At 41.0% G+C, this 11,653-nt stretch overlaps 1 protein-coding gene across 1 annotated transcript; it reads left to right on the forward strand.

Annotated features, from left to right (window-relative positions):
* Positions 1-6: 6 nt before the first annotated feature.
* On the forward strand, positions 7-4,492 carry LOC119318605 (AT-hook motif nuclear-localized protein 9-like). The gene is made up of 5 exons (XM_037593184.1): positions 7-1,160; positions 1,883-1,950; positions 2,511-2,639; positions 3,349-3,510; positions 3,667-4,492. Exons 1-5 carry the CDS (start codon positions 353-355, stop codon positions 4,117-4,119), a joined length of 1,620 nt encoding a protein of 539 aa, XP_037449081.1. The 5' UTR covers positions 7-352; the 3' UTR covers positions 4,120-4,492.
* Positions 4,493-11,653: the final 7,161 nt, after the last annotated feature.

Here is an 11,653-nt window from a genome sequence, read left to right on the forward strand (position 1 = left end):
TCTCCCGCACCCTCGGCGAACCCCGCCCTGCTCCTTCGTTCATTCCTCCCGGAAAGATCGGGTTTTGATGCCAATCTCCCGCGCCTCGGCCGCCCCCCCTGTCTCCGGCGGTTCCCCCTGTTTACCCCACAAGATCTCGGCCCGCTCCTCGATCTGATCTCGCCTCGGTCCGCGGGAGGGATAGCTGCTCCGGTGCGAGGGTTCGGGCGTCGGTAGAGGAGATCTCCGTGGCCGCGATCCCCGCCTCCATTGCCTGAAGCCGCGCCGTCCTCGTGGCAGCCAGGGGCGTGTTGCTGTGTGCGGGTGGCCGCGAGTGAGCTCTGTCTGTCTGTGGCTGCCGCGCATTCCATGAATGGATGGGAGGGAGTCGACCGCGACGTCGGGGCCCAACTACTCGCCCTTCTATGTGCAGCACCGGGGCATGGGCCCGCCGGGGGGAGTCCCCGGAGGCGGCCTCCACGCCCCACCCGCCGCCGGGTACCGGCAGCAGCAGCTTGATGCCGTCTCGGGCGGGTACGCCTTCCATCAGCCGCCCTTTGGGGCCCCCGCCCACATTGGGCAGCAGGTGTACCACCAGAACCATGTCGAGATGGCGCAGCAGCACGGTACTGGTACCGGTGGCTCACAGCATATGGCGCAGCACAGCATCGGTGGCGGTGGTGGTGTCGGCTCGCAGCATATGGCGCAGCACAGTGGCGGTGGTGGTGGCTCACAGCATATGGCGCAGCACAGCGGTGGCGGTGGTGGCTCACAGCATATGGCGCAGCACAGCGGTGGCGGTGGTGGCTCACAGCATATGGTGCAGCACAACGCTGGTGGCGGTGCCAACGGGGGCATGGACATTGGCATGGGTGTTGTGGCCGTGAGCGGTGATGCTAAAGGGGATCAGGGGGGAGAGGCTGGCCAGGATGAGCAAGTGAAGAAAAAGCGCGGGAGGCCAAGGAAGTATAAGCCTGATGGGTCGGTGACGCTGGGGCTCTCGCCATCTCCGTCGACGCCTCATTCGTCGAGCCCAGGAATGGGCACGATGGTTACAACACCTGGCTCAGGATTTGGGCCGGGGACAGGGTCAGGGGGTTCTGGTTCAGGCGCACTGACGGAGAAACGGGGCAGAGGGCGGCCACCTGGGTCCGGGAAGATGCAGCAGCTGGCTTCTCTTGGTGAGCACTTGCAGCCCTGTAGAATTTGTGATCATGTTGTGCGCTTTGGCAATTAATTTCTCAGGTGACATAGTATTTCCATTAATGCTGTAGGGGCAATCATTTTACAGAACCGTTATAAACATGCTTCGTAGATTTCTGGCTTGTTTCTGGTAGTCGGTTGGATCTACTCAATTATGTGATGCCATATTTCTACAAGTGATAGCATTTTTCATGATAAATTTGCATCATAGATATGGAAACTATTTGACTTATATCTAGTAGTATGCAGATAAAATCTGGAAACCATGTTTGTATTGTGCGTCTACTTTTAAGTTTTTCCTATATTACTCCCCACTCCGCAGTAACTGCCATCATCAGTTGGGAGATATGACTTTTATCATGCCAAATATAGTTCCCCGCATTCTTTTGATGTGTTCTGCTGCTACATACATGTCTTCAGGACCTACTTGTGAATCTTCTTTAAATGCCATATTTTTACCCCATCACTTTATTTTAAGTTTTAATATGGTCAAACTCAAAATAATAATATACTCTGCATCTCTTGAATTGACGAATTGTGCAAGGTGTATGTTGACTTGATTCTGTTAAGCAAGCACTTTTTCATCTGTTTTTTCCTCTAAAAGAAGAAGAAAAGTAGACCTTTTGCATTACTACCTTTTTCTTCTCTTTCTGATTTGATGCATTTGCTATTGGTGTTATCTGATGAGTTTTTTTCTCAGGAAAATGGTTTCTTGGCTCTGTTGGAACAGGCTTTACTCCTCATGTGATTATTATTTCAGCTGGAGAGGTAAGATGAGAATGATCAATAAATGATAGTTGTACTTCTTTCTACGGATGTTGCTGACGCACTATCTTTAATTTTTTGCGTTATTATTCCATAACACTGCTGGACTCTTGGTTCCGTGAGTGATGGAATATTCTATCTAATGCACCGAATTGCCTTCAAATTGTTTCTTGATTTGCCATGTTATAACATAACAGATGGCATAACAGAAAAGGCAAAGGCTTCATTAACCAATAGACTAGTGCAGGCTCTTGCTTGTTAATCTTAAACAAAGTCTTTATATCCTGTCTCATATTATTAACTCCATAGGCGGCATTCAATGGATGTGTGCATTAATCCCAGCCTTTTTGACAGACAATTAAATGCTGTGGAATCAAAGTTAAAACTTGAAATAATTTAACTGGAAACTATCAACTACAGTACCATCAGTGTGGTGCGCAAGCTGAATTATCTAGATAATTGCATCTGAATATTTTGTTTGTTTCTGGAAATACTACATAGTTCTTAAAATTGTTATATATGCCTGGCAGTTTGCGATTCTTATAAGTTGTGTATCTGTGCAGGATGTTGCCGCCAGAATAATGTCCTTCTCACAACAAGGCCCAAGAGCTATTTGCATCATCTCAGCAACAGGGGCTGTCTCCACGGCAACCCTTCATCAGGATTCAGACTCCGGTGCGGTGACATATGAGGTATCTTGCTGTAGGTGTTTAATAGTTCGTTTCATTATAGTAAAAAGACTAGCTATGTATGACATGCATCCTTTTGTTATTCACATGCACTCTTTATTACAGCAAAAGATATACTCCCTCCATCCCAAAATAAGTGTCTCAAGCTTAGTGCAACTTTGTACTAAAGTTAGTACAAAGTTGAGACAATTATTTTGGGACAGAGGGAGTACCAAATATAGTGCTTCTTCAGTGAAAAGGGTAAAATATATACCTCTGTCCTGCACCTTGGCCCATGTTGAATGTGCTGAGCTCTCTCAATCTATCAAAATGCTTTACTACTGGCAGCTTCAGTAACCTGTCATCTAGTGGTAAAAATATCCTGATTAACCCACTGATTTATTGATCAATTGACTTGTTTGATATCTAAATGTGCTGAGCTCTCTCAATCTATCAAAATGCTTTACTGCTGGCAGCTTCAGTAACCTGTCATCTAGTGGTAAAAATATCCTGATTAACCCACTGATTTATTGATCAATTGGATTCTTTGATATCTAAAATATGAATGTGCTTATACTTTTGTTCCAAATTAGTTTTCTGTACCAAGAACTTCTGCTAGTATTTTTTTTCATCGAGCATTTCACTTGTACTGTTTTATGCCCCTTGAGCCTGAGAAGAACTATTTTGTCCATATGCAGTTCATGCCCTTACGTATTATCATTTGCTTTGGCAGGGTCGATTTGAAATCCTGTGTCTCTCTGGATCATATTTGGTGGTAGAAGAAGGTGGTACCCGCACTCGAAGTGGAGGCCTTTGCATAGCTTTGTGTGGCCCTGACCACAGGGTTATCGGTGGGAGTGTTAGTGGAGTCCTGACAGCAGCTGGAACTGTTCAGGTATTAAATCTCAGAATTTTGGGTGTTATCTTTTCCCCTGTATCAGTTGCTTTGCTCATCATGTTGGGAACCCGGTATGAGTATTGTTTTACATTCTGATTTATCGTGGTCAAGTTATTCCTCTGGTTCTTACCCATGGCCTGTGTACTACACCAGGTGATAGTAGGGAGCTTCATGTACGGTGGCGGGTCAAAGAAGAACAAAGGCAAAGCGGACCAGGACGTGGAGAACGAAGAGCAGAACGGTGGCGGCGGTGGCGAAGACACCCCCACGTTGGCGCTGCCGGAGCACCCCCACAACATGCCGCCCCACCCGATGAGTGGATGGCCGCCCGGCCTGATGAACCAGATGGACCCGAGATCGTCTCCCATGTACGGCAGCGGGTCAAAGCAAAGCCAGACCAAAGCGGAGCAAGAAATGGAGGAGCGCAACGGTGGTGGTGCCGGTGGCGAAGAGCCCCTTGCGATGGTGCATCCCGAGGACGACATGGACCCCGAGCATAACATGAACATGCCGCCGCCCCGCCCAATGGGCGGGTGGCAGCCTGGCCTGATGCGGCAGATGGACTCGCGGTCCTCCAGCATCGACATCAACTCGATCCGCGAGTAGCTCAGTCGTTGCCCGCCGGAGAGACCACTCCTCGACTCTGGATCAGATGAGAGGAGATCAGATCGTCCCTTTGAGTGACCACACAGCGAGCATCGTGTACCGGGCCTACTGTAGATTGCGGTGTTGGGGATTGCTGCTGCTGTGGCTGTCGTGTTAGGAATGGAACCCTGCATATCGATTGATCATATTATTGGTCATTGTACTGCGATGTTGTATTAGAGAAGGGATGACGATGGATCCTTAGTACCTACCTATACAGGAAGAGTAAGGAGGTAAACCTGGGTATTTTAGTTGATGGAATAATGTTGGGAATGTACTACACCAAGTACTCTACCTAGCTTCATCCACCTAGCTAGTTTTCTTTTTTGAGCTTCTTCCACCTAGCTTCTCCGTCCATGCTTCTTCCACCTAGTCTTTTTTAGCTTCATCCACCTAGCTTCTTCAAGTTTGGACATTTATTTTTTGTTGTTTACTCTATATATATACTCCGTCCGTTCCAAAATACTGGAAGATTTAAGGTTTTCCGTCGCCTGATGGGATGGTTTCATGAGCGGTACAATCTACGGTGCCGTCGTCATGAATCCATTGTTCTGTCTCCTATCCTTTTGGTCCCAGTTTTCCTTTTCAAAAATAAAATCAGGGAACCAAGTTTCAGAGACAACCGAGAGCGCTATCAAAAGGTTCAATGGTTATATATGCATTTTCATGCTTCACAAAAACATGGGAAAAAGCAACATTGCGTTGTTTGCAACTTCTGCAAAAGTGATATTGACTTGTTTGCTACTTACCAAAAAGTAGCATCGCCTTGTTTGCAACTTTTTCAACTGATGATAAAGCAAGGTTTTCCGGTTTCCAAATGAAATAGGGGCCAACTTTGTTTGTAGTGGAACATGTTTTAAGGTGGATTCCTATAGTAAAACAGGGCTTGTGGTACCTATATTTTCTTACGATCGAACATGCCCTCGATAGCTAGGGTCTCAAAGAGGTCGCCCCCTGTTCTTGCTAACGACGAGTATTTTGGAATGGAGAGAGTACCTATTAAGCTGTTTGTAAAGGGGGCTCGATGGGTCGGTAAACGTGCACTCTATTTGCTCGACTAGCTCAGGATTTAGTCAAGCATTGGACATTAGTTTTGATTGCCTAATTCTCTATCTACCGGATAATTACACGTGTGTTGCAATGGGGCTGCAAATATTTGTACTCGATCTCTTGTGCTATTGTAATATTTGTACTTGATCTCTTGTGCTATTGTATGTATCACCCTCCTGGTTGAATATGTCTGTCACTAACTTCATCTGCAGCAGTTTTCGTTGCATGTATTTTTCCATTATACCACCAATTTAGGTTTATCCACATTTCACTTCCTGGCAAACACATTGTCTTGCCAGTCCTTGCAAACAGGTTTCGGTGTCTCCTTGCGGCTGTGATGGAAGTGTTGTCTCGAATGATCAAGCTGGCTATTTTTGTGTCATCTGTCAGTATTGTTATATAAAAAAATAACTCTCTACACATGGCGGCATGCATGTGCACACGGCCCCAATTTTTATCTGTAATTATTTTGGTATAAATTATTTTGGAAAATAACTCTCTAACAAAAACAAAGTTATTTTCATGACGTAGGACCAAACATGCAAGCAAAAAGGCACGTGTGCCAGAAAGGCAAGCAAACTAACAGAGAGAAGTGAGAAAATGCTCTTCTCTATAGAACGAAAGGCATTTGTGCCAAAAAGGCAAGCGAAAAGATGAAGATAAGTGAGAAAAAGTCATTTCTATACAACAAAGAGGCACTTGTGCCAATGCCAGAAAAAAGTCATATATTAAAAAGGCACTTATGCCAAAAGGTGCGTAGCTGCCACCATGCATAGGAAATCCCCTCCATTGTTATATGGCTATCATTGGTGACATCGTCTTCTTCAGCGGCCTCTTTCTTCGAACCCTTGCGGACAGGGTCATCCGGCTGGTCCGCCCATACTATTGCAGCTTCATGCCTAGATCAGGGTGATGCCGCCGGCGATATGCTTGATGATGATTCACACTAAAATTTATAAACGAAAAAACTTAAAAAGTATGTTTTTTTTGCAATATTTTAAAGAGTAAGGCAAACACCAATATTTGTAATTTAAAAAATGTGGCAATATCAAAAGGAAACAGAAAAGCAAAATATGTATATGCATGGTGCTTGTGTTGGCGAATGGAGATATTTTTTCAGCATGGTACTAGTTTCTCTTGTGCGGCTGGATGATGTTTCATAGCCTGACATTTGGTAGAGTTTGGATTTCAGAATTTTTCTGCTCATTGTTAAGGTCATCGATTTGCAGTCTCCATATGAAAGGACAAGTTTCACACTTCAACATTGGCAACCACATTTCACAATCGTTTTAGAGTACGCAACGGTCAAACACAAAGCACTAATACCTAGTTCAAAATTTCACTTAACCAAAACACAAAAAATAAACTAAAGCAGGTTTAGTCTATTTCACCAACGCAGAACTTCAAATCAGAACATGAGAAGCACTAATTCGAACCCCGCTGTTAGGGCCGACGCTGACATTTGGAGGCCTTCGTACGAACAGGGTAAAATGGTCCAATAGCTATAATATATTAGAAGAACTACTTCCATGGGTATACATTGCATACTAGGAAAGTCATTATAAAAGCATAAACATAAAAAATCATTAGGGTCTTAATACCCCTTGTATATGTGACTATACGATACAAATGATGATGATATGGTTCATGATCTCCAATGTAAATGTCTACTGAAGAAATATAGCGTGTGTCTTGACATGTATGGGAGCCAAAGCCCTATACTCTTTTATGGTTGGTGGATTTCGGTATCCACACAAAGTCATTTTATTTTTGTTAGTGTTATATTATCTTGTACAGAACATATTTCAATAACGCATTGGTGCATCAGATGCATTGGGCCCTTCTTTGAGGTGGGTCATCAGTGGTTGCACTTCTTTGCATGGCCTAGGGTTAGCCCTAACCGTCGTCAACGGCCTCGGCCTCTGCATTATGTAGGCAACAAGCTTCGAACTAGAGACCTCTAGTTAGACAATGCACCGAGGTAACCAACTGTCCACCATAATAGTTGTGATAATTATAGGTATGACAACATACTTAGTTATAAAACGTAGTAATTTACCTTTTCTTTTTTCCTTTCTTGGCCGAGGTTTCATCTATTTTTTTTTACTCTTTTTCATTGTCTTTTCTCTTTTAGAATTCTTGAACTTTTCTTAAGTTCATGATTTTGTTTCAAACCCGTGAACTTTTTCCAAATCCTTGAACCTTAAAAAATCATGAACTTTTTTTTCAAATGCATGGACTTTTTATCAAAACATGTGAACTTTTTTCAAAATTGATGAACGTTTTTTTCACATATGATGAAATTTTTCCAAATTTGATGATTTTTTTTAAAACCGGGTGGCGAGCTGAGGTTCCCAAAACCGGGAACATTTTTCTTGCAACTTATTTTTAGTTAAACTTTGTTTGAAAATCTATGAAAATTTTCAAATCCGTGCATATATTTTTAAAATTAATGAACATTTGCATATCCGCAAGCGCTTGGGCCGGACTAACAGGAGCAATGTTGTCGCTTAGTTGGACCAAGACCTAAGCTTTTTTTTATTTTCTATTTTTTGTCTTTTCCCTGTTAATTCATTTTTCTCCTTTTTGAACTTCATTGTTCTTTTTAAAACTTGTTTACAAATTTTAAAAATTGTTTGAAATACTGAAATAACAGTTTTAAGTAACTCATTTAAATTAGAATTTTAAATTCTTTTTTCCGCCAAATATTTGTGTCCTTTTGTTTTTTCTGGTGTTTTCTCGGTAAAAAAAGTTGATAAATGGTCGGACGTGTTGTAACTTGCATACGGTGTCAGAAATCATTCAAATATGACATGGATGTCTATCACGGGCATCCCCACCTGCTTGCAAAAGTTGGGATCATTTAAAGGATTCCCCAAAATAGACCATGTGGAATGGAGGGTGTTCTGGAAGTTCAGAAGGCTCCATCTAAGAGCACGTTGGTTCTCGACATCCTTGAAACGGCTCTAATTTTTTCCTTGCCTTGTATGACCAATTCAAGGCACCATGCCAAGTTGTTTGGGTTTTCGAAAAGTTTTGTATTTTCTGGAGTTTTCTCGGTAAAAAAAAGGCCGATAAATGATCGGCGTGTCGCAACTTGCATACGGTGTCGACTGTCACAAGTCGTTCAAACCAAGCATGAATGCCTACCATGGGCTTCCACCAGCTTACAAAAGTTGGGGTCATTTCAAGAATATATAAAAATAAACCATGTTCAACAGAGGTTGTTTGGGTGCTAGATGGCTCTGTTTGAGAGGATGTTGTTTCTCGACATCCATCAAATGGGCCCATAATTTTTCCAACAAGTTCTATGACCAATTCAAGGCATTATGGCAAGTTGTTTGGATTTTTGACAAGTTTTGCATTTTTGGAGTTTTCTTGTGAAAAGGCCCGATAAATGGCCGGACGTGTCGCAACATGCAAACAGTGTCAGACGTTGTTCAAACCTATCATGAATGCCTTGTATGTCCGTTCCAGGTTGCTGCAAGAAGTTGTGGTCGTTTATCCATAGTAAAAAAACATCAATTTAGAGGAGCGTGTGAGACTAGGCCAGATGGGTGCATCCATGAGCATATAGTTTTTTCTTATTTGAATGCTTCTGTTATTTGTAATTTCGATCAATATCAATCAACATGCCATTTTATTATGTTCTAACCATTTTACTTTAAAAACTACAATTTTGAAATTTTGAATTGTGTACGAAAATTTTCCAAACATGAACCCTTTTTAAAAATTGTTAAACTATTGCTAATAATTGATGAAAAATTTGAACACAAATTGCAAACCATGTACTTTTTAAAAAAATCATCAAGTTTTTCTGAAATGCAAACATTCTTAAATTTTGTATTTTTTTAGAAAATGAGACCTTTTCAAAATTGTAAATAATATTTGAAAATAAAAAGATTTTTTTGACAGGGATGGGTATAGAAACCGAACGACAAACTGATACCAAAACCGAAAATACCAAAATTTTGATTTCCACAACAAAAGTCGTTTTTTTAATTTGAATAACAGAATTCAAATCGGTCGATTCGGTGGGAAACCGAACAACCGAAAGGAAAACCAAGTACTAGGCTCCCTCCCGTACATGTCAGGCTCACGATGCGTCTCGCCAACCGCTAGCAGCTCGCGGCCGAGCGCGCATGTCTGACTGGCCCGTGTGCGAGATTTTTTTGGGCGCATGCGGCAGGCCCAAGTACAAGATAAGCTAGGCAACTAGTCCTTCTTTGTGATAGGCCTGATCCGTCCAATTAAATTGCATGGCCCAGACGCGTTTGTGTTGTTAGTTTTGGTTTTAAATTTTGCTAACCGAATTTGGAGAAAAAATGAATAGTATAAACCAAATTGTTTGTTTCTACCAAATGCCCAACCTGATTATTTGGTATTCAAAAAAAAAATTCTGAATAATCTTTTTTAAAATTTTAAACAAATTTCAAAAAGCATGATAAAGTTCGAAAAGATAAAATTGAATTACGAGAAAATAAAATAAAAACGAAAATATAGAAAATAAAAAAGTTTAAGTCTTCGCCGAACTAGACATGAAATCGCTCCTGTTGGGCCAGCCCAAGCGTTCGCGGATTTGAAAAAGTATATCACTTTTTCGGTAAACTTTTTCAGATTTTGCAAACAAATCTACCTATTTGTGAACTTTTCTCAATTTTTCAAATCTGGTTATAAAAATAATTCTACCTATAAAAAAATTCAAAGGTTTCAGAAAAAAGTTCACGAAGTTGCAAAAAATGGTTTGAAAATGGAAAAGATTCACAAATTTGAGATAGAGTTCATAGTTCGAAGTTATAGCGGGAGAAGTAACCCAAGAGGTCCATAATTCTTTATTTTGACTCCTTGTAGGGGCTCCTGACAGTCCTGTCCCTCGGCCCTCTGCGAATCCGTAAATCGAATCCTACTTCATGCACCTATTTTTTGAAAGTTAAAAAAGGAAAAAGAAATAAATGGGACAAGCCCATGACGAAGGGGGTGTGTGCGCTGGTTTGTGTCAACCTACTCCCCTATACATCAAGAGCTCCCAGTCAGCTAGTCAGCGGACACAACGCTCGCATGCCACCTTTCATGTGCCGACCCAACTACACGAGCGAGCAGCTGTCGCTCGTCAAGAGCATACGCCCGATCGCTTCTTCAGGGTTGACCTGAACAACAAGTTGACTATGGACATGTTTGACCTTTGACTTTCAAAAATAGTTCGTCTTTTTAGAAGATCTCATGGATTTCAAAAAATATTGGTGGATTTGCAAAATGTTCACAAATTGAAAAATACCATGAATTAAGAAAATTTGCACTTATTTTGGAAAGAAGTGTTGCAGGATTTGAAAAGTTCATCCATTTTGGAAAAACTTTATCAATTTTGAAAAAAGTTCATTGATTTTGGATAAACTTTATCAATTTTAAAAAAAGTCCACCAATTTTGAAAAAAGTTTACCGACTTTGAAACTAAATGCATATATTTTGAAAAAAGTTCATAAATTTTGAGAAAAAAGTTCATCGATTTTGAAAAAATTATCCATTTTGGAATAAGGTTCATCAATAATTTTTTTCACGAATTTGAAAAAAAATCTCGAATGTGGAAAAGTGCACCAACTTTGAAACAATGTTCACAAATTTGGAAAAGAGTTCATTCATTTCTTAAAAAAGACAAAATCAAAAAAAGTTTCCACATTGCAAAAGAAAAAGGAAAAAAATGAACAGAAAAGGGAAGGAAACCAAAAAAATAAAAAATGAAAAAAAAGTGTTTGTAAAAAACGAGAAAAAAAGAACAAGAAAAAGGGAAAAAGGAAAAAGAAAAAGGAAAAGGAAAGTGTAAAAAAGAAAAAAGTTCAAAAAATGAAAGTAATCACGTGAACTCATGGTGGCTAGTTGGTTATTGCATCGCACTCTGAAACACAAGTAGCTGGATCGAATCCTGCTGCTCTCACGTTATTTGACTTTTTTAGTTTGTTTTTGTGAGAAAGCGGCTGAGCTTTGTCAATGGTAGCAGTTCATAAAACTATACATAGAGTATTCATACGTCAATGGAAACCGACTGCCCAAACTTTGGTAAGTCCAACTTCAACTTCAGTTTTATTAATAACTACTTATGAGACCTTTTTTGACACAACATTGATCCATTGCTGGCAAACACAGTATGTCAATGCCCCTCAAATAAAAATGTGTTCATGTAAACATAACAATCCCAAGAGCAACTTTATAAATGGACGCGGCTAATCTGCACCCGAGCTCATATGCTCCCGCATGAACAGTAAAATCGAAAATAAATAAAAAAATTCAAAAAAATCCAAATTTTTTTGAGAGAAACATTGACAAAAGTTCTAAGTGCCTGCAAAAATTCGTCATGAAATCACATTCCTAGAAGGCGTGGCAAAAAAAACAAAAATAGTACTATGAAAAAGCTACTTTCAAATGCATTTTGAAGCACTGAATTTGTTTTTTG

The sequence above is a fragment of the Triticum dicoccoides genome, chromosome 6A (assembly GCF_002162155.2).
Source record: "Triticum dicoccoides isolate Atlit2015 ecotype Zavitan chromosome 6A, WEW_v2.0, whole genome shotgun sequence".
NCBI lineage: Eukaryota > Viridiplantae > Streptophyta > Magnoliopsida > Poales > Poaceae > Triticum > Triticum dicoccoides.

Coding starts and splice junctions, on each gene's coding strand:
- LOC119318605 (XM_037593184.1), top strand. CDS start 353: ATGGATGGGAGGGAGTCGACCGCGACGTCGGGGCCCAACTACTCGCCC. Junction 2,640..3,348: donor CCGGTGCGGTGACATATGAG/GTATCTTGCTGT, acceptor TTGCTTTGGCAG/GGTCGATTTGAAATCCTGTG. Junction 3,511..3,666: donor CAGCAGCTGGAACTGTTCAG/GTATTAAATCTC, acceptor GTACTACACCAG/GTGATAGTAGGGAGCTTCAT.